At 36.5% G+C, this 23,816-nt stretch overlaps 1 protein-coding gene across 1 annotated transcript; it reads right to left on the bottom strand.

Annotated features, from left to right (window-relative positions):
• Nucleotides 1-6,029: 6,029 nt before the first annotated feature.
• Nucleotides 6,030-23,492, bottom strand: LOC135692272 (DENN domain-containing protein 3). The gene is made up of 5 exons (XM_065210369.2): nt 22,978-23,492; nt 20,691-20,909; nt 17,356-19,602; nt 16,525-16,960; nt 6,030-12,463 (listed from the first exon to the last, which is right to left on the bottom strand). Exons 2-5 carry the CDS (start codon nt 20,893-20,895, stop codon nt 11,608-11,610), a joined length of 3,744 nt encoding a protein of 1,247 aa, XP_065066441.2. The 5' UTR covers nt 20,896-20,909; nt 22,978-23,492; the 3' UTR covers nt 6,030-11,607.
• Nucleotides 23,493-23,816: the final 324 nt, after the last annotated feature.

Here is a 23,816-nt window from a genome sequence, read left to right as displayed (position 1 = left end):
AAGAAAATTGATTTAAAATGGCTTAGATAGCTGTAATGCACACTCCAATTGAATCTGAAAGTTTTTATTGCCTTTTTACAAAAAAACATTTTTCTAAAATATGCCTTAATTTTTTGGCAAAAATGCAAGCCTATAGCCTTACAAAAACTTCAATTTTTTCGTATAATTTTTGAAAAGAAAATTGATGTAAAATGGCTTAGATAGCTGTAATGCACACTCCAATTGAATCTGAAGGTTTTTATTGCCTTTTAACGAAAAATTTTTTTCTATAATATGCCTTAATTTTTTAACAAAAATGCAAGGCTAAAGCCTTACAAAAACTTCACTTTTTCTCTAGATCTTTTGGACACCAATATTGTTGTAAAATGGCTTAGATAGCTGTAATGCACACTCCAATTGAATCTGAAAGTTTTTATTGCCTTTTTACAAAAAAACATTTTTCTAAAATATGCCTTAATTTTTTGGCAAAAATGCAAGGCTATAGCCTTACAGAAACTTCACTTTTTCCGTATAATTTTTTGAAAGAAAATTGATTCAAAATGGCTTAGATAGCTGTAATGCACACTCCAATTGAACCTGAAGGTTTTTATTGCCTTTTTACGAAAAAAAGTTTCTAAAATATGCCTTTATTTTTTGACAAAAATGCAAGGCTATAGCCTTACCAAAGCTCCAATTTTTCCATATAATTTTTGGAAAGAAAATTGATGTAAAGTGGCTTAAATAGCTGTAATGCACACTCCAATTGAATCTGTAGGTTTTTATTGCCTTTTTACGAAAAAAATTTTTCTTTAATATGCCATAATTTTTTAACAAAAATGCAAGGCTAAAGCCTTACAAAAACTTCACTTTTTCTCTAGAACTTTTGGACACCAATATTGTTGTAAAATGGCTTAGATAGCTGTAATGCACACTCCAATAAAATCTGAAGGTTTTTATTGCCTTTTTACGAAAAAAATATTTCTTAAATATTCCATAATTTTTTTACTAAAATGCAAGGCTATAGCCTTACAAAAACTTCACTTTTTCCGTATAATTTTTGGAAAGAAAATTGATTTAAAATGGCTTAGATAGCTGTAATGCACACTCCAATTGAATCTGAAAGTTTTTATTGCCTTTTTACAAAAAAACATTTTTCTAAAATATGCCTTAATTTTTTGGCAAAAATGCAAGCCTATAGCCTTACAAAAACTTCAATTTTTTCGTATAATTTTTGAAAAGAAAATTGATGTAAAATGGCTTAGATAGCTGTAATGCACACTCCAATTGAATCTGAAGGTTTTTATTGCCTTTTAACGAAAAATTTTTTTCTATAATATGCCTTAATTTTTTAACAAAAATGCAAGGCTAAAGCCTTACAAAAACTTCACTTTTTCTCTAGATCTTTTGGACACCAATATTGTTGTAAAATGGCTTAGATAGCTGTAATGCACACTCCAATAAAATCTAAAGGTTTTTATTGCCTTTTTATGAAAAAAAATTTTTCTAAAATATTCCTTAATTTTTTTACTAAAATGCAAGGCTATAGCCTTACAAAAACTTCACTTTTCCGTATAATTTTTGGAAAGAAAATTGATTCAAAATGGCTTAGATAGCTGTAATGCACACTCCAATTGAATCTGAAAGTTTTTATTGCCTTTTTACAAAAAAACATTTTTCTAAAATATGCCTTAATTTTTTGGCAAAAATGCAAGCCTATAGCCTTACAAAAACTTCAATTTTTTCGTATAATTTTTGAAAAGAAAATTGATGTAAAATGGCTTAGATAGCTGTAATGCACACTCCAATTGAATCTGAAGGTTTTTATTGCCTTTTAACGAAAAATTTTTTTCTATAATATGCCTTAATTTTTTAACAAAAATGCAAGGCTAAAGCCTTACAAAAACTTCACTTTTTCTCTAGATCTTTTGGACACCAATATTGTTGTAAAATGGCTTAGATAGCTGTAATGCACACTCAAATTGAATCTGAAAGTTTTTATTGCCTTTTTACAAAAAAACATTTTTCTAAAATATGCCTTAATTTTTTGGCAAAAATGCAAGGCTATAGCCTTACAGAAACTTCACTTTTTCCGTATAATTTTTTGAAAGAAAATTGATTCAAAATGGCTTAGATAGCTGTAATGCACACTCCAATAAAATCTGAAGGTTTTTATTGCCTTTTTACGAAAAAAATTTTTCTTAAATATTCCTTAATTTTTTTACTAAAATGCAAGGCTATAGCCTTACAAAAACTTCACTTTTTCCGTATAATTTTTGGAAAGAAAATTGATTTAAAATGGCTTAGATAGCTGTAATGCACACTCCAATTGAATCTGAAAGTTTTTATTGCCTTTTTACAAAAAAACATTTTTCTAAAATATGCCTTAATTTTTTGGCAAAAATGCAAGCCTATAGCCTTACAAAAACTTCAATTTTTTCGTATAATTTTTGAAAAGAAAATTGATGTAAAATGGCTTAGATAGCTGTAATGCACACTCCAATTGAATCTGAAGGTTTTTATTGCCTTTTAACGAAAAATTTTTTTCTATAATATGCCTTAATTTTTTAACAAAAATGCAAGGCTAAAGCCTTACAAAAACTTCACTTTTTCTCTAGATCTTTTGGACACCAATATTGTTGTAAAATGGCTTAGATAGCTGTAATGCACACTCCAATAAAATCTAAAGGTTTTTATTGCCTTTTTATGAAAAAAAATTTTTCTAAAATATTCCTTAATTTTTTTACTAAAATGCAAGGCTATAGCCTTACAAAAACTTCACTTTTCCGTATAATTTTTGGAAAGAAAATTGATTCAAAATGGCTTAGATAGCTGTAATGCACACTCCAATTGAATCTGAAAGTTTTTATTGCCTTTTTACAAAAAAACATTTTTCTAAAATATGCCTTAATTTTTTGGCAAAAATGCAAGCCTATAGCCTTACAAAAACTTCAATTTTTTCGTATAATTTTTGAAAAGAAAATTGATGTAAAATGGCTTAGATAGCTGTAATGCACACTCCAATTGAATCTGAAGGTTTTTATTGCCTTTTAACGAAAAATTTTTTTCTATAATATGCCTTAATTTTTTAACAAAAATGCAAGGCTAAAGCCTTACAAAAACTTCACTTTTTCTCTAGATCTTTTGGACACCAATATTGTTGTAAAATGGCTTAGATAGCTGTAATGCACACTCAAATTGAATCTGAAAGTTTTTATTGCCTTTTTACAAAAAAACATTTTTCTAAAATATGCCTTAATTTTTTGGCAAAAATGCAAGGCTATAGCCTTACAGAAACTTCACTTTTTCCGTATAATTTTTTGAAAGAAAATTGATTCAAAATGGCTTAGATAGCTGTAATGCACACTCCAATTGAACCTGAAGGTTTTTATTGCCTTTTTACGAAAAAAAGTTTCTAAAATATGCCTTTATTTTTTGACAAAAATGCAAGGCTATAGCCTTACCAAAGCTCCAATTTTTCCATATAATTTTTGGAAAGAAAATTGATGTAAAGTGGCTTAAATAGCTGTAATGCACACTCCAATTGAATCTGTAGGTTTTTATTGCCTTTTTACGAAAAAAATTTTTCTTTAATATGCCATAATTTTTTAACAAAAATGCAAGGCTAAAGCCTTACAAAAACTTCACTTTTTCTCTAGAACTTTTGGACACCAATATTGTTGTTAAATGGCTTAGATAGCTGTAATGCACACTCCAATAAAATCTAAAGGTTTTTATTGCCTTTTTACGAAAAAAAATTTTCTAAAATATTCCATAATTTTTTTACTAAAATGCAAGGCTATAGCCTTACAAAAACTTCACTTTTTCCGTATAATTTTTGGAAAGAAAATTGATTTAAAATGGCTTAGATAGCTGTAATGCACACTCCAATAAAATCTAAAGGTTTTTATTGCCTTTTTACGAAAAAAATTTTTCTAAAATATTCCTTAATTTTTTTACTAAAATGCAAGGCTATAGCCTTACAAAAACTTCACTTTTTCCGTATAATTTTTGGAAAGAAAATTGATTTAAAATGGCTTAGATAGCTGTAATGCACACTCCAATTGAATCTAAAGGTTTTTATTGCCTTTTTACAAAAAAACATTTTTCTAAAATATGCCTTAATTTTTTGACAAAAGTGCAAGGCTATAGCCTTACAAAAACTTCACTTTTTCCGTATAATTTTTTGAAAGAAAATTGATGTTATACAGCTTAGATAGCTGTAATGCACACTCCAATTGAACCTGGAGGTTTTTATTGCCTTTTTATGAAAATATTTTTCTAAAATATGCCTTAATTTTTTGACAAAAATGCAAGGCTATAGCCTTACAAAAACTTCACTTTTTCCGTATAATTTTTTGAAAGAAAATTGATGTTATACAGCTTAGATAGCTGTAATGCACACTCCAATTGAACCTGGAGGTTTTTATTGCCTTTTTATGAAAATATTTTTCTAAAATATGCCTTAGTTTTTGGACCAAAATGCAAGGCTATAGCCTTACCAAACCTTCACTTTTTCCGTATAATTTTTGGAAAGAAAATTGATTCAAAATGGCTTAGATAGCTGTAATGCACACTCCAATTGAATCTGAAGGTTTTTATTGCCTTTTTACAAAAAACATTCTTCTAAAATATGCCTTAATTTTTTGACAAAAATGCAAGGCTATAGCCTTACAAAAACTTCACTTTTTCCGTATAATTTTAGGAGAGAAAATTGATAAAATGGCGTAAATAGTGTAGTGCACATTCCAATGATATTTTTTATTGCCTTATTACGGATAATTTTTTTTAAAAAATATCTTAATTTTTTGGACAAAAATGCAAGGCTATAGCCTTACCAAACTTTCACTTTTTCCGTATAATTTTTTGAAAGAAAATTGATGTCAAATGGCTTAAATAGCTGTAATGCACACTCCAATTGAATCTGAAGGTTTTTATTGCCTTTTTACAAAAAACATTCTTCTAAAATATGCCTTAATTTTTTGACAAAAATGCAAGGCTTTAGCCTTACAAAAACTTCACTTTTTCCGTATAATTTTTGGAGAGAAAATTGATAAAATGGCGTGAATAGTGTAGTGCACATTCCAATGATATTTTTTATTGCGTTATTACGGATAAAATTTTTTAAAAAATATCTTAATTTTTTGGACAAAAATGCAAGGCTATAGTCTTACCAAAACTTCACTTTTTCTGTATAATTTTTGGAAAGAAAATTGATATTAAATGGCTTAAATAGCTGTAATGCACCCTCCAAAGAAATTTGAAAGTTTTATTTTGCCTTTTTACGGAAAAAATACTTTGAAAGATTCCTTTTTTGGCAAAATGGAAGGCTATAGCCTTAGCAAAATTTAAATTTTTCCCAAATAATATTTGGATACCAAAATTGATGTAGAACGTCTTAAATAGATGTAATTGACACTCCAATGAAATCTGAAGGTTTCTTATTACCTTTTTTATGAAGAAGATCCTTAAAGTTCATCAACAAAGTTTTATTGGTAACGCATTGGTGTTATGGTAATTGTAAAATGTGAGAAGTTCTTGCTCACGATTTTGCGCGGAAAGGTTAGCCAATAGCCTTTCAAAAATTTACATTTTGATGGAAAACGTTTGTATCTATAAAAATGTCGATGATGATTACTAAAAGTCAATATCAAAAGTTAAATTGTGATCAGTAACCCAGAGGCATTATTGGAATTGCAAGATTAGAGAAAAAATTGAAATCACGATTGTTCTCTAAATAATATGGCCTCCAACGTCTATGGTCTTGGAGAAAACCTTTTGGCGAAAACTGTTTATCATAAAAACAAGCTCAGAATAATATTACAATAAAAAACCTATTTACTTTATTGACTTTAACCAAGTTAACGTTTTCTTTAATTGGTTCAACTGCTTACTACTAAAACATTTAGCATTAGACATTTTTAAATTGCAGGGATGAAGTTAATAACAATTTTGCCTGAATCATTAGAAATAAAATGGTTTAAAACCATTATAAAAATAACAGAATTTGTGTAAATATATAGGGCGACATGGATCGAGAAACATTCAACATCCATCTTCTAATTGCTTGATTGAATAAATACAAGATATTGGTAAGAAAAACTATGCAGATTAACTAATTGATATAAAAAATACTAATTCTAATCTTGTCATATGAGAAAATATAAAAGCTTTTCTTCATTTAAGCTAGTACATATAATTTGTCGATCAAACTTGTAAAAAACGAAGCAACATATCAATTATTTCTTGTGGCTAAAATTTCATATAGTATACATACTAAAAGAGCAATTACATTAATAAATCATACAAATTATATCTCAATAATATATTCCATAATATATTTTGTCCTGGGTACGACGGTAAACTGCACCCTGGGGCTCCCTTGAGCAAGGAGTAGTACCTTATCAGCTCCCCGTGCTAGGGTAACGGTGAAGCTATTGGCAGCAGGATAGCGGATTGCGGAGATGGGCACACTGCGGTGCAACTGCGGACCATGGCCATCCCAGCTTTGTATGTCTGGCAAAGGTTTGGTACAACCAAGCAAATGGCAGAGATCACCTGCTCAGTTAGCGAGCACTGCGGTTGAAGAAAGAGACTTGGGGCCTCTACTCCACCTAGTCCTAGCTCCTGACCACACACAAAATGGTTGTACAACGAAACAAAACCCCATACCGCATCGTCCGTCGCGCGGGTCACCAAGGGACGCGTTATCCAGCGGGTAACCAGGCTGGACACGACAAGTATGCTACTGGAAAACAATGCCACAATATGCGGAACGAGTTGCGCATTGGCACTTGGAATGTACGCAAACTTAAACAACTAGGAAAGCTTGACACTGTGTGCAGAGAAATGAGTCGAAGCAAGATCCAGATACTGGGAATTGCAGAAACAAACTGGAACAACTGCGGCAGTTTTGTCAGCGGAGACTCCTTCAAAGTCGTCTTCTCAGGAAAAGAAGTCGGATACAGCCATGGAATAGCCATTATCCTTGCAAAAGAAGCAGCAAATGCATTGATAGGTTACTCGCCAATATCAGACAGAATCCTGAAAGTATGTATCAAAGCCAAGCCATACAATCTCAGCATTGTACAGTGCTATGCTCCAACAAGCACTGCCAGTGACGATGAACTTGAAGAATTCTACAACCAACTGCAAGAGACATTAGACGCCATACCCAGCCGTGACATTAAAATCGTGATGGGAGACCTGAATGCCAAGGTAGGAACAGCAAACACAGCCACACCAACTCACGGAACTTGTGGACTTGGCATCAGAAACGAAAGAGGAGAAACTCTCATCGACTTCTGTAAAGTAAACAATCTTGTCGTAGCCAACACGCTTTTTGATCAGCATCCAAGAAGACTGTACACTTGGACATCGCCTGACAGAACGATCAGAAATCAAATCGACTACATCATGATCGAACAGAAGTGGAAAAGCTGCCTGAAAGATGCAAGAACTCTACCAGGAGCCGACTGCAACAGTGATCACCAACTTCTGTCCGCCAGGATCCGAATGCGACTGAAGAAATTAGATCAACCACCACCAACGCTACGTCTAGATTTCTCCACTCTAGGCGACAAGTACAAGATTGACATTAACAACAAATTCGAATCCCTGCTAGAGTGTGAAACTGAAGAAATTCCCCCTAACGACTTCTGGAAGTTAGGCAAGGAATGTCTAGTCGAAGTTGCAAAGCAAACTATCCAAAAGCGAAAAAAGATAAAAAATGATTGGATCTCAGAAGAAACAAGAGCAGAAATCGAGAAACGAAGATGTCTGAAAGGAACAACCGACGAATACAAAAAACAAAATGCAACAGTACAAAGAATGATGAGAAAAGACAAAAATCAGCAAATAGACAGAGTCTGTAAGAAAATTGAAGAAAACTCCATAACTAATTCAACCAGAGATCTGTATCGAGGAATCAAAGATCTGACCAAAAAGTTCAAACCAACCATTGACACAATAAAAGATGAAAACGGTAATGCTTTGTGCAATGGAGATGATGTCAAAGAAAGATGGAAGTCATATTGCGAAGATCTGTATAAAATTAATGACAACTTAGCACACGACAACTTTGCGTTCGACCAAACCGAAGAAGAACCGCCCCCTCTGCGGAGTGAAATCCAGAAAGCCATAAATGATTTGAAAAACAACAAAAGCACAGGTATCGACGAAGTGGCCGCGGAACTTGTTAAGAACGGTGGAGAGAATGTCGTCGAGTTTTTCCATGTTCTCTGCAAAAAGATCTGGAAAGATAGAAAATGGCCAGAGGATTGGATTACATCAGTTTTTGTACCCATCCCAAAGAAAGGAGACGTTTTAGAATGCAGTAACAACAGAACAATATCTTTAATCAGCCATTGCAGCAAGATCCTTTTAAAAGCTATAGCCGGTCGTATGAAAGGTAAACTAGATGAAGAAATTGCAGATGAACAATGTGGATTTCGTGCAAACAAAGGCACACGAGATCAAATTCTAAACTTGAAGCTGATAATGGAAAAACACAGAGAGCGGTGCCATAACCTGTATATGTGCTTCATAGACTACAGGAAGGCATTTGACACAGTCGACCACGAGACACTGTGGAAAGCACTGTTTGAGATGGGCTTTCCAACGCACATCATCCATCTCATAAAAGATCTTTATGACAACCAGAAAGCAGTTGTAAGAACCACTTATGGCATGACAGATTTCTTCAACATCGGTCAAGGAGTCCGCCAAGGTTGTATACTGTCGCCGCATCTTTTTAATGTCTACTCTGAGAAAATTATGCGAGAAGCTCTAGACGGATTCAAGGGATCCATAAAAGTGGGAGGAAGAACCGTCAGTAACCTTAGGTACGCTGATGACATTGTCCTTATTGCTGGATCCATGCAAGAGCTGGAAGACCTCGTCACAAGAGTCAAAGTAGCAAGCGAGCAGGCAGGACTGATGCTAAACACGCAGAAGACGAAAGTCATGAAGATGGCTGGTGATCCAGACAACATGGAAATGCGAGATCTTGCTGTTAACGGCGAAGTCATTGAAACAGTGGATAATTTTATTTATCTCGGTGCAAACTTTACTAACGATTGCAATGACAGCAAAGAAATCAGAAGAAGGTTGGCCATAGCAAGAAGTGCAGTAGTAAGCCTCAGCAACATTTGGAAAGACCGCTCGATCACACTCCAATCAAAAATCCGAATCCTCCATACGCTAGTATTTCCTGTAGCAACTTATGGATGTGAATGTTGGGTCCTCAAGAAATGTGACAGGAACAGACTGACGTCCTTCGAGATATGGTGTTACAGAAGAATTATGCGTATAAGTTGGAGAGAAAGGAAAACGAACGAATGGGTCCTGGAAAGGATCGGCCAAGCAACCCTCATAAACAGCATCAACAAAAGGAAGTTATCTTTTATTGGCCATGTTGCGAGAAGTAAAGGCTTGGGAAATGACATTCTTTCGGGAATGGTAGACGGAAAGAGGAAACGAGGAAGACCACGAAGGAAACTGGAGAACGACGTGGAAGATTTACTGGGAATGACCATGGCCGAGCTGCTTCGGAAGGCGCAAGACAAGGACACTTGGCGGACAACCATTGCGTGTGCCACGGCGGGTCAGCCTTGACCCTTCCGTTACTGATGATGATGATGAATATATTCCAAATGCCGACAGGTTTTATGCACAGCTAATACTAGATACAACAAATATTCTTTATCATCGGAATTTTATCAGAAAACTTCTTCATTGATTGCTAGGTTATTTCAAAGATTGAAAACCTCTATTCTATTTGATTATAAGAAGCGAAGTGTGAGGGGGCATTCAGAAAACGCTTTGGAGGGTTAAAGAAAGATTGCGTACACAGATAAAGTCAGCGCACGACACCTTATATTGTTAATCGTAATATTTACGTAGAGAAGAGGGATGATAACACATTATTGATTTTAGCCTTGATTTCGTAAAGCTTTGATGTAAAACTGCTAAATTTCGCCAATCGAGAATGATAAGCATAGACACGTATAAAGAACATGTAGAAGCATGTTAGACATAAAGGATTTGAGACCTTCAACTTAAACACATCAGGGTTGACACACATTTATTCAGATTTTCATGCTTGTCCTGCCGAAATTACTTCAGTAGAGTAACATTGATTAAGAAATGCATAAAAAACCAATCGGAAGCAAGAATGCATGCCCAGGTGACACGATATGCGGCTGGATACAGACCCTTTTCAGGTGCTTTTGGGGATATACACATAGTTTTCAGACCTGCAATCCAGCACTTTAGAAAAAATTTAGCTGGTAAACAGTTACGGAACACATATAGCGAGGTCTCCAAAACGTATTTGGATCTAGCAAACAAATGTAAAAAAAATTTCAAGACTTTTCCCGGAAAGCTAAATCCAAGGAATTGATCAATTGACCATTGTGAAAAAACCCATCTATAATCGTGAAAGATTTAGTTCAAATTTGTCAGATCCACTATGCAGTTTCAAGCTTAGGATCTGCTAGTTTTTGACCAAATAATGTGACTTTTCAAAACCGTCTTGCGAGCTGATTATAGTGGAAGCAGTAGGCCGATGATGTATCTAAAAAGGGTCCAAATGCCCTAATCTGCCGTTCAGAAGCGCAGAGCCACGGGCGAGGTTCTTGTGTACTCACAAAAATATCTGAAGACCGGTTTTTGCTAAACGTTGACATATCAATCACCCTCTACTTAATTGTGCATCCAAGGCCTAAGATATATTAATTGCAGAAATCAAAAGAGAATCGCAAAATCCATCAGCCTGAGAAAATCGCAAAATTCGTGCGCCGCATTTAAAAATATGGTCGATGCTACTGGGCTGGGAGGCTGCAAACGTACAACAGGCCCATCTTGGAAGAATTTTCTGTACTTGTAGAAAAGGTACATCCAGCCCAAGCTGACGTCCTTTTATCAAAATTACCTAAAACCAATTAAATCAAATCAAATTAGAAAAATTTAGTCCATTCTGTACATATCTGATTGAAACATACCTCTGTAACTGAGCTACAAACGAACTGAACAAAACATAACACCGTCCCGTACTGACAGTACACTGTGGGCACAGTGAAACATCCGTTAGCCCTTAAATAACCAAGCTCAATACACAGAGGTTTACTAATAGGCCATTTTCTTTACTGACGTTTTTAGCCAAAATTTTGCGAGGGTTGAAAACGCAAAGATAAGGGACAATGAAAAAAGGAAACCAAAAAGGTTTCTAAATGAAAACACAACACAGCATTTTCAAGTTTGGGTTAGTGGACAGCTTCACAGGGCTCGATAAAATGATCAATGAAGGACATTTGCGGCTTCTTTCAGATTGTCTTTTTTTGTCAGATTTTAGAAAGAAGAAAACTACTCACAAAGAAGAGAGGAGAGGTGTCATATCAGACTAATAGAAATGCTCAAACTAGAACCTTTGCTGTTTTTTGACCAGATATCTGCCTATAAAATTTGCAGCTTATCAACAAATGGCTCTAATCGCGGTTTTTTACCCTTATCTTAAAGTTATCAAAGGCTGGCTTTGATGCTTTGGATAATCGCCTTGAGCCTTGGTTTTTCAAAAAAAAATTCAGGCCTTAAATAAACACTTGTATTACAATATCAGCAAAAAGTGCGGTCTTAATTACGCTTAGTCCCACGTTTCGGCCGAAGCTTCGATTTTACTTGAAGGCGACCATCAAGAATGTCGAATCCAAGCGAGTGCGCCTCTTCGTAACCATCTTTGATGAAAGTATTCCACACGCAGAGCTTCCCCTCCTTCGATGAAGATCCCGTAACCACATGACCTTCTTCAGTCACGCAGATACACGTGACTTTGTCTGTGTGCGCGTGAAGGACACGATCTTCTGCGAAATCGTTCACATCTAAAACAAAGACTTTCCCATCTTTATCACCAATCCAAACTTTGTTTCCAATCGGCATGATCGTGCTCGCTTTGAGATCATCGCCTAAATTAAAATGTTGACATGCAAGTGACTTGGTATCCCAAATGAAAAGCTCTCCTGCTTTCCTTCCGAATGCCCAAATTTTTTTTTCGGACACTTTGGAATAGCACTCCATGGGTATAGGTATGCCGATGTCATCATCCATACGAAGTGTTTTGATTAAGCCACCCGACTTACCATCAACAAGCAACAGACGGTCTAAGGCACCGCACCAAATTCTTTCCCCAACTATCATAATTTTTGACAACGTTTTCGTGCTAGGACCCAAGGAAATCTCTTTTAGAACCTCCATACTTTCAGGATTCCACATAATAATCTGCCCGCAGAAACTCGCGCTCCAAACCGCATCAAGTTGCTCATCTTTGCTTTCGTAATACACAATATCTGATACGAAATCAGTGTGTTGCTGTAGCTGCTGTTCTGCTTTTCTAGTGTCAGTGTTGATGACGTAGATAACTGAATCAAAAGAGCCAGCCCAGACTATTCCTGTTCCAACAGGAACCAGGCAGCTGATTCGATGCTTTGCATACCTGCAGAAGGTAAAAAGCTTAGATGGTAAAACGAAACGACGAAGGAAATACTAAATAAAATCATTCCGAGTTCAAGTTCCGAGTCGAGTTTAGACTTACACATAGGGCACTGATGATTTGTTCCAAGTCTAAACTCGACTCGGAACTTGAAAAAATAACTAAGATTTTTCTGGAGAACGGCTATCCAGAAGATGTTATTTCAGTTTACATTAAGGAGAAGATAGGAAATTTCTCGGCTGACATAAAATTTGGTCCTCAAAAGTGCCCGATCTATTTAAAACTACCCTGGATCGGTAACAGCTCCCTTCGTTTTGAAAGCCAAATAAAACAGGCCATTACTAATTGTTTCTTTGCGGTCAACCCACGTGTTGTTTATAGTACGAAAAAGGCCCTTCCGTCCATTCAAAAGGACTGCGTTCCTGCCACACAAAAAAGTTCTGTTGTATATGAATTTACGTGCCAGTGTGATTCTGGCTACGTAGGACGCACCACCCAAAGATTGGAGGATAGAATAAAACAACATGTTCCATCTAATATTAGAAACGAAACCCATCCCCAAAGAGAACAACCACCGCGGTCTTGCAAATCTAAAATTACAACTAAAACCTGCGATTCTGCTATCGGGCAGCATTTGCTAGAAACCCAGATTGTGCAAAAACTATAATGGTGACATGTTTCGGATTATTGGTAAAGCCCGATCGTCGTTCCACCTAGCAGTTTTGGGATCTATCTACATAAGCACGAAAAAACCGCTACTGTGTAGACAAAAGGAGTTCGTTTTCACCTTAGGACTCCATTGGTAACATTCTAATAGGCAAACTGCACTGATTGGTCAACCTTTACAGTCAAGTTCTCGTGTTTCTGATTGGCCTATTTCGATCCACAACTGGGTATATATATTTCTTAGCGTAGAGTTTTCGATCTATGTTCTGACGTTTTAAACTCTGAAGAGTGTCAGACGAAAAACTTTAGTTTACTAAATGTTTGCTTTTTTCAAAGCCATTTACTAGTTTTGTACCACCAAAAGATTGTTTGAATAATAATAATAATGATGATAATAATAATAATAATAATAATAATAATAATAATAATAATAATAATAATAATAATAATAATGGAAACTTTTCATTTTCAATTCAATTAAAACTACAATTACAAATTTCACTATTACAAAGGTAATTTGCAATTGGCTAGCCTGGGTTTACAAAGAAAAAGACTATTACAAGCACAAACAAAAGAAATTAACAAAAAAAAGAGGAAAAAGTAGGTTCGTCATTGTTTGTTTTAGAAGTCGTCAGTAGCAGAGATCGTTAGAACTGAAGAAGTTCAGGATTATTCCAAGATTTATTTCTGCGGCAGAAAATGCAATAGGTAGTACGGATAGTTAAGTTGGATAGTTTGGAGATCATGAAGCGGAGATGATTCTCGCTGATATCTAGAGCGTTGCACATGTCGATGAAAGAGGAGCAAGAGAGACCAAAGATACCTAGGGAACTGATAGAAAGATTAACAAACATGATAGAGGAATAGGCTGAGCTTAGGCTGTGAATGAGATTCGAGTATTTCTCTCTTTTGCGGTTAGCATTAACATCCAAGTTAGTTTCGTATCCTACTGTAAGCTCGAGTATGAATAGTCGATGGTCAGAAGTGACTAGAAGTAGATCAGGACGGAAAGAGTCTCCTGTTATGATAGAGGGTGAGAGATAACCTGAAAGATCTGCGTAAAGAGAGCAATTAGGTATAGCTTTTAAAGATTGTGCTAGGAAGTTCAATGCAGAGTTATGGCGCCATGTGTAACGGCCTTCTTCGAGGTATGTTTTGCAGCCTGCAACAATGTGAAGTAACGTTTCTGGCATATGGCAAAAAGAGCAATCGGACGACTGAGTAATGTTCCATTTAGATAGGTTTTTTCGCGTGGCAAGGGAGTTGCTAAGATATTTGATAGTAAAACTGTAAATGTTCTTGGGCATGTTGCTTTGAACCGTGGTCCATATTTTAGAGGCTATAGGAAGAGAGTGGTCAAAGATGAAGGAAAGAACGGTACCTTGAGATACAAGATGGTTTTGAAGGCGCTCTTTATGTTCTGATCTAACAGCCTTCAATACTTCTCTAGTATTCCTGTAAACATCATATTGGATGTTCATGCTCTGGCTGGTATTTTTCCACAAAGATTGGATGTTTTTGTTGGGAGAGGATTTCAGTGCATTACGACAAACAGTTTGACACTGCATGAATTTAACAGAAGGAAGAATCAAGTTAAGACCGAACTGGTTTTCTGACAGAATAATGCCACTTAAAGTAGCACTAATGGGTAAATCGAGACAACGGCGGATAAATGCAGAAACTTGATTATCAAGGTTTTCGACGATCCAGGTTTTTGATAGATCGGCTACTGTGAGGTGCCACGAAACTTGTGAGAGAAGATAGCTGTTATAAAGAAGCAGCTTATTCTTTGGATGGAGAGGTAAAGAATCAATTTGCGTTAGGAGTTCTGTGAAGATGGAGCTGAGCTTAGACATATGTTCTTGGTTGCTCATATTAAAGTCGAAGTGACGCCCAAGATACTTAAAAGACTCTCCAGTTATGACAGGAGGGACCATTTCATTATTGATGAAGAGCTTTGGCTGATATTGTAGGGAGCGTGTTGAGAATTTTTTAATACCAAAGGTTGTGCATTTGTCTACTCTTATAATCATGTTAGACCATTGACACCATCTTGTAAAGCAGTTTAAGAGTAGCTGGTTTTCTTTCTCCCCATTTGTAATGACTGCAGCATCGCCTGCAAACTGAAACCAGTGCTCTGGGGTAAACATACAGTCTGGTTGGCTATGGGGAGAGAAACCAAGTTGTTTGAATTTTTCTGCCTTTATGTATTGAATGAAAGTGTTAAAGCACATGTTAAATAGAAGGGGACTTAGGCAATCACCTTGAAGAACTCCACGTTTAACAGGAATAGCAGGGGTAACAAATTTATCTGTGATAATAGAGGTTTTAAAATTTATGTAGAGACTAGAAATCAGGGACTGGATGTTTTCTGGTACGTGGTGATAAGACAGAACAGATTTGATTAGATTGTGATGAACCTCTCCGAAGGCATTTTTTAGATCCAATAATGTTATGACTAGAGACCGTTGTTTTATTCGAGCTTTGTCTATTATATGGCTCATCATCGCAGTATGTTCTAGTGTACCCGATATCTGATGGGTAAAACCTTTTTGAATCTGATGTTCTATGAAACTATTTTGTTTGAGAAAATCAAATACAGAATCTCGGAGGCAAGATGTGAAGATTTTTAGTGGGACCGATTGGAGAGTGATAGGTCTGAAGTTTGAGGGATCCTCTGTATCTCCTTTTTTGTGTATTAATATAGTGCAAGCTTTTTTCCATTCCGATGGGACATATCCAGATAACCAGATTAAGCGAATCAAATCAGTTAAGAAAGAGCGAAGATAAGGACAGCGTTTGAAGCAAATCACTGATATTTTGTCAATTGGACAAGGAGAGCTAGAGGATTTCATGCGACGGATAATGGAGGTAATATAAAATTATAATAATAATAATAATAAAAATAATAACATGCCTTTAATTTGTGTTGCAAGTAAGTTTGGTATAAACGCCAAAGCAGAAAGGTATGTGATTCTACTTAGCCATTCCCTCAATTGGAAAATTGCAACGGTGAAAAGAAAGAGATCAGTGAGCAGGCTTTTGAGCTGATGCAAAATACTGGCACAATATCACAGCAAATAAACATCTAGTCAGTAATTGTGAAGACGAGAATTGGATTTCAATAATACATCAAAAATTATTTCTATCAGTAGAATTTGATTTCTATCAGTATAATTTATTGAGAAATAATAAAACCGTGTAGGCTATCAATGAAAACTTTGTCACTCGTTAGTCAAAGCATGTTCCCAAGTGTCAAGTAGAAAGGATACCCTAAATCTAACTTGGTGTTCAAAACGCAGCAAGCAGAGGAACATAGAGAACAGTATCTAGGCCAGAAATGTTGTAATTTTCATTTATCTACAAATAAACTCTGAAAATCGACAAAAACTTCTAACCTGAGTTCTGAAACAATAGTCCACTCTTCTATTTCGTACACAATGATGGTTCCCGATCCAAGACCACACCATATTGTTTCAGCCTCGGCTTGCGTTGTTCCAGGAACGTAGGTCACGCTGGTAACAGTTGTTCTGTTAGTTTCTCGGATGCAGGGATCTAGCCTCCTTTCCAGTGATTCGCGAGTTTCATCAGAAAGCTTATCATGATCTGAATCTCGCTTCCGTGCAAAGTAGCAAACAGCACTGGCAATCTTTTCTGAAATCCCCATCTGAACCAGCACGTTCATCAATGTCACGTGATTTGCCGCTTGGAGAACAACTTTTGGGTCCTTTAAGGAGAACGCAATCTCACTGGCTCCAGCCATTTCATTTATCGCAGTCACCCAGAAGTCTCTGTCATCTTTAAGGCAGGCAAAGAATGTGGCAGCACTTCGTTCTAAAAATACGTAGGAGATATAACGGCAACAAGACAAATAAACCTGCTCGAGTTTCCCAACCATTAGCACTAGCGACTGTTCAAAACTGTGAACGTTTCAGAGTGAGGGAGACTTTAGCAATAATAGCATTAAAAGGAAACCGCATAACCACGGCCACAAAAAAATTAGCTTTAAAATTAGCAGACAAGATGAATTGCATCAATTAGGGGGTCTAAGGGTAAGTTATATGTAGAAATCCAGTACTTGCAATGATGACGTCACGCAATGATTAGCTCAGAAAGTTTTGTCTTCGCTCAAGTTGGTTACAGGATAAAACTATGGCAAAACATATGGCATAAATGAAAAAAGCTACGATAAATTTGTTTCTAAAATTGAGTTTTGATATAAAACTTACCTTTATTTATAATTCTTATGGCGGCAACACCAGGTGGGAAAACAACGTAGTGCTGGTATCGTGTAACCTCTTTCACACCGTGAAGCTTCATAATGAAGACAGTTTCGCGAACACCATCAACCACAAAGAAGAGGTTTGTTGTTGTGATGACGATTCGGCCCATGCCCCTGGTCGTGTTAATCAGCGGTGATTGTATGATCAATTCTTCTTCTCCAACCAGCTTCAATCCAGGCAACTCCAGGAGCTCCAAGTCACTTTTGATGTTGGTAAACGTGTTGTAGAGTAGAGCGAATTGGTCTGGCATTACCTCGTTCCCTCTGTTATGTGTCAGGGCGGCAAATAATCGTTCTGCCGTCTCATTACTCAAAACAATCTGCAATGCCTTGGTTAATTTCGCAAACTCTTCGAATCTTAACGGTGAATTGGGTAATTTCCGCAATGGTCGACCAGAAGACTGTTCTTCGATCTTCTTCTTGAAAATTCTGAACATCGCCGCCCGTTTGTAGAAATCCTGTTGTTTAAGTGATTCTTCAGTCGCTGAGTCGAGATCTGCAATAACACTCTGGACATACTCGCTTGGAAAGAGCTCCTGATTGGCTGAGTACAGAGAATGGAAGTCCTTTAGGCCTTCGATTAGTTGGTTACTTGTCAAATGCATCATGCCACGAAGATACAAATAGGACGCTTTTAAGGAAATGTTTTTCTGACTGTCAATTTCATTTGTTAGTCTTCTGATACACTTTTCAAAGTACTTTCCACTGTGCAAACCCTCTTTTAGGAATTTCGGCTGCTTGAAAAACGTCTTCGGGGCCAGTTGATCTCCACTGCGTGATTGGGGGCTCTTACCAGCACTGCGCATCAAATTTGTTGTGCTTCGTTTTCTTGTGAAAGAATTACTAGTGTTGATTATTTTTTCGGCGAGAACTGCAAAAGTATCGCGCTGACTCGGATTTTCAAGCCTATCATCAACAAATCGCTCAAATGCATCAGAAGCGCACACTTGCTTGAAAAATGGCTGATCTTGGTCAAGTTTCGCTTTCAAAAATCCTTCTTTATCGAAGATCTTTTCACCTACTCTGGTAAACAACAACACCTCAGCAAACAGACTTACCATCATATCGAGGCATGCATCTTTAACGCCTTGCCTGAACTCTCTGTTGAACGTATCTCTATGAAGTTTAGCCTCGACTACATTATAGAAGGTTGGAATCTTCATACATTCGAGGTCATACAGGTACTTCATAAAACGCAGACGAACAGAAAATGCCTGTGCGATATAGTCTGGCAGAACTACTATGCTCTCTTTGGGGCTTTCATCAACAGTGCCTCTATCTAGATCAACTACAACAATGCTTGGTATTTCTTCCATGCGTATAACTTGCCTAATGTGGTTGCGCAAACGGCTGTGACATCCCATTATGAACGGACCAGGTGCCTCAATCAAATCAGCGAGCTTATGGGGAAGTACAGGGACATAGGTCCGCCGCCATTTGAATGGTTCGATGAAGGTAAAGAAGCTCTCTATCACAATCGGTATCAATGCTTGATTTGAGAAGATGAATATCATTCGCTGCTCCGTCAGAATACAAGATATGACTTTGATGATTTCTGAAAAGGGCAGTAGCAGCAAAGGAAGCTGAAGGTCAAGGTCCATTACAGATCTTTCGCTTTCATCAGCCGACGGGACGAATATTGTGTTATTAAAAAGTTCAACTTCTATAGATAGGTTTCCAGGGGGAGGGGCCATGATACAAGCCACATGGGATGCGAATTTCATTATGGTTGGCCAAACGTTGGCTTTATCACGCAACTTAACCAGAAGCGACGAAAGAAGATCCTTCATCGTATTGAAGTAGGCCCACTTTGATACCAGGCAAACACAAAAAGGGATGTACAGACTATCCGTAGTTTCATCATTTGACTTCAGAAAGAGATCATAAGAATTTGAAAGCTGACTGACCTCCTTAGCTGCAAATTTCCTCGTCATGACAAGCCCGCAACAATATGTACGACCCCCGTCCATATTGGTAAGGACAAGATAGTGCATGTGCGGATCTTGGACGGACTTATACGCATAGCCACCATCAGGGAAACAAAACGGGGGCAAACTCTGAACGACTTCTGCAGAGAAAGGCATTGTATTTGGTGCATAAGACATCGATCGTCGGAATTTCCTTCCGTGGCTTGCTGGCGTGTTAGTTGCAGCACAGGGGCATATCACATTGGACTCAGAATAGTAATCACCACCTAGAAATTCAAAAATTCCCATATCAATTATATATCATCTTTATTCCCTGTAGACCTTAAGTAACACTATATATCATCGGTAAAGAAATATCATAAAGTAAGGACCTTTATCATGTATCATGTATTACCTAAACCCTAAGAACAGTCAAGTTTTTAAATAGCATTGCACCGAAGTATATCTATTAATAACAAACTCTATACGCCATGGCTTATAAAATAAAATGATAAATGCTAGATTTTGGAAAAAGGGGTCTCTTTGCAAAATGAGCTAAGTCTAACTGGAATTAAAACACTGGAATAAAAAAGCGTTTGGTTATGAATATATATCTTAAAAACGTGCAATCTTAGATGATTAAGATTTTACAATGTCTGTGTGCGTACGAACATGGAACAAAGACTGGTCCGGGTTACGAATTACATAATTGGATCGACTTTCCTTAAAGCCGAGAGCTTTTTGAAAATTGAAATTATTGGAGAGCATTTACCCTTCTTTGAAATACAAAAAAATCAGACGATGTATTTTTTGAATTAACAGTTTGTTATAAAGTGAACTGTTCAAAATCTTTAATAGACAAGGAAAATAATTTTAAGGATAATTAACATCTGAGTTGTCGAAGGTAAATGATCTCTGGAGTAAAAGTAAAATCTCCAAAAGGCTCGAGTTTTTTCTCTATGTGCTATAATGAATACGAGGCTCCTTATAAAGGGGCTTTGGGAATTTAAACATAATGCTAATTTAACTGCTAATTTAAGAAAACATCAACATAATTTTTTTTGTTTAAAAGTCTGTTAACGTTTGCAGACTGATAAAATTTTCTGCAAAAGCAGATATGTTTAGATAGTCTCAGTAGTTTAGAGCGTGGGCCCCAAAGCAAGCATGTAATACCCCCGTCTTGTTTTTTGTGCCCTGCAACCAAATTTTCCTGTACATCTACACTGTTCAGTTCCCTGCAATCCTATTAGGCCTGCTCAATACTGCCCTGCTCCAAACTCCAAAACATGAGTTAACAGAACCTCACAATACAGAATATAGTTTACTATACAAAACATGGACTTTTTGTAGAAATCAGTAACTGAATGCAACATACCCGAAAGCTGCTCCTGTTGACAAGGATAAAAAGCAGTTGTCCCAGTAAGAACACCAAGAACATTCAACTGGAATGGGCCTAGCACATCAATTTCGTTCACTTGATCGACTCTGATCATATTTGGTAATGGCAGCAGCCCTGTTTGTTCATCCATTCCCACAACAACACAGGCATCTACCAATCTATTGTGTAGAGCCCCAGCCATGGCGTTATGTGATGCTAAAAGAAAAATATAACATAAAATTCACCTTGAAGGGCCTTAAAAATGACAGGATTTCAATAAAAATCTGGGCATTTCTAATCAAAAATACCAAAAAAGTATCAAAAACTCAAGAAAAACATAACAGCAAAGAGAGCAGGGTTTGGATAGGTGGGACTATAGTCTAGGACTCTAATTGCAAATTTGGAAAGGGCATAAGAATATGCTCCAAAAACCACGATGAGCTAACAAAGTATGCAGTGAAAACAACAGGGTACAATAGAGATTTGAGCAGCACTTCCAAAGACAGCTCTTTGAGAGCACTATTGCCAACATAATTTTTTATATCAGGAATAATACTTATGTAATTCAGGTGCAAATTAGATATTATTTTGAATGTGTAACTTTTTCAAAATATGAATCATATTTTCTTTCATTCAGTAGGCCTAGTAGATTCAGTAACTAATGCACTTGGATGAACATTGATCCAGTATATTGGGGATCATTGTACAGTACCGGTCTGGATTTCATGGCAGTTTTTGAGTGCAAGAGTGCATTTGTGATAAGTGAGCACATTCGAGTGTGCATCAAATTTCTCAGTGATTCTTGAGTGTGTGCATATTTTTTTCAGCATTTTTCCTTTTTTACATCCATTTTACATCTCAGGGATATTCATGCTTGAGAGTTGAACTGCGCTTACCTACCACTACCATCAGTGGCTGTTATTCAAATTCCTAAAGACTTGGCAAGTAAAGACATACCCTATAAAAATGGCCAAGAAGGCCAAAAACATAAGCATCCTGAGAGCATCATGAGGATGATCTAAAGCAGGGCCACCGAGAGGGGTACAAGGGGCAAATTGCCTAAGGGCCTTGATACATACATACAAATCCATCACCACCTTCCTCTGAAGATGGGTGAACATGTAGTGGCGAAGCCGACACTTGGCTAATTATTCGGATTTCAATTCGGATAAAGATAATAAAAAGTTTTTTCAAGGAAGAGCTGCTGCACTTGTTCATTAACCTAATTAAAAATACTATTTTTTCATTAATTCGGTTAGAAGTGGCTCAAAAGCAGCGGTAGGAATCAATTGTGAAAAAACCTAACATGTCATCTCATTCCCTTCTGCAGTTGGGCCACCTCAGCTCTTCAAGCAAAAAATTCCAGTTTTAATTTCTGGTCTTCCCAACGCTTATCAAGCCTGGTCTTAAAGATGTTCAAATTTTGCGCCTGGACTACATTCTGTGAAAAAGTTAAGGAAACCTTGATGTCTAGGGAATCTCATTAAGAAAGGAATTCAATTTTAAGAATGGAATAAAACCGTTTATAGTTAAATGATAGTAATCAGTTTAAAGAATGAAAATAAAAGTAAAACGTGACAATGAAACAATTGAAACAAAGTAATATTGAAACAATTGCAAGAAAATGACTGCAAAGAATATTCTGGAGTGTATTTGAAGCTAATCCAAAGAACAGCTGACACAAAAATTGTCTGCTCGCTTCGCTCGCAAGGAGCTTTCTTCAGTTTTGCCACAAGCCCACTGAAACTTTTTGGCAGCCCTGATCTCAAGTGGATCACTCAATTTAGAATGGCACATTTTTTCCAATCACAGTTGCGACCAAATTTAGAGGGCCATTTTGCCATATTTGAAAAACTTCCTAATTTGCAGCACATCCAAAAACACATCCAAACCAAACCCATCTTTCGCCTGTGCAAGAGTGCACTCATTGTTTTACAAAAATTTCTTGGGAGTTCAGCTGCCCAGCTGCCTAGTATGAAAGTTCAGCTGTCATACTAGGTACAGTATATTTGATCAAATTGCAATTGATACTGCATTATCAAATGCATTTTGTAGAAAGAATCATGTTGAGCACTATTTTACAAGATACACAATAGACCATGCTCAGTTTCTTTTCAGGTTCTGCATCTGATAATAAACCACTAACAAGCATTTTCTTGCAAGAATTTTAAAACATAAAAGTTTTTATTTAATTAAAAATACACCTTGATTAAAAAACAAATAATTCACAGCAGACAGATTATTTGTATATTTAAACATCTAATGAGAGAAAATTTCAACATACCTGACCCTCCCTTCTATGAAATCTTTATCTAATTCAATAGAGTACTTCTTCCTCGATGACGAGACTAAGGATCTTTAGGCTAACTGGTGTCAAGTGCTACATCACTTCTGTATCAAATGTACCCTAGTTTCAATCTTTGTTATCGAAAATGTATTTCTATAATGAATCTTCGCTAGCTCAACTCGAGTGTGTAGCATCTGTGCTTGTTTCGATTTTCTCAAAACTCTGCTACGAGCTGCCCGCCTGCTTTTGTGAAACGAAGTATCGCCCTCTCTTCCAAGTCAGTTCCGCTTCCTGCCTCGAATTGCCTCTTCCGCGAACATGGGAAATCGGAAATGCATTGATTGCAGGTTGCAACAAGTTGCAACGTGTTAAATAGCCTTCAGCGACTGATTTCCATTTCACAGAAAAGTTTTCTGGGAAATCGGAAAATAAGGATTGAGATTGGATGGGGTTGTAATGTTTGAAAACGGAATGACTGTAAAAATGGATACTTTGACAGCACCTGATAGGAAAAACAGGAAATCAGATTGACCATATTTATTTTGTTTAGTGAAAAATGGAAAAGCTGTATGAAAAATGTAAAAACACGACAAGGTGTAATATAGCTAAAATAATGCCAGCCTAAGCATGGGTTCATTTAGCAATTACGCTTCGCATTGTTTTGCATACGTAGCTATTTCGTCTTTTGCGTAGCATTTTGGTGAACCCCCTTGTCCTTGTGTAATGAATGTTCTGTCTTGGTGACAAAGCCCCATTCCGCATTACACAGCATTCTATTGTTGTAGGATTACCCTCATCAAGTTGTGTATGCCTCTGCTTCTAGAATTACCTAATAG

This window comes from Rhopilema esculentum, chromosome 13, assembly GCF_057945365.1.
Source record: "Rhopilema esculentum isolate cy_ngs chromosome 13, ASM5794536v1, whole genome shotgun sequence".
In the NCBI taxonomy this organism is placed as follows: domain Eukaryota; kingdom Metazoa; phylum Cnidaria; class Scyphozoa; order Rhizostomeae; family Rhizostomatidae; genus Rhopilema; species Rhopilema esculentum.
The sequence above is the reverse complement of the archived record's forward strand: the minus strand, read 5'-3'. Positions and strand labels throughout refer to the sequence as shown.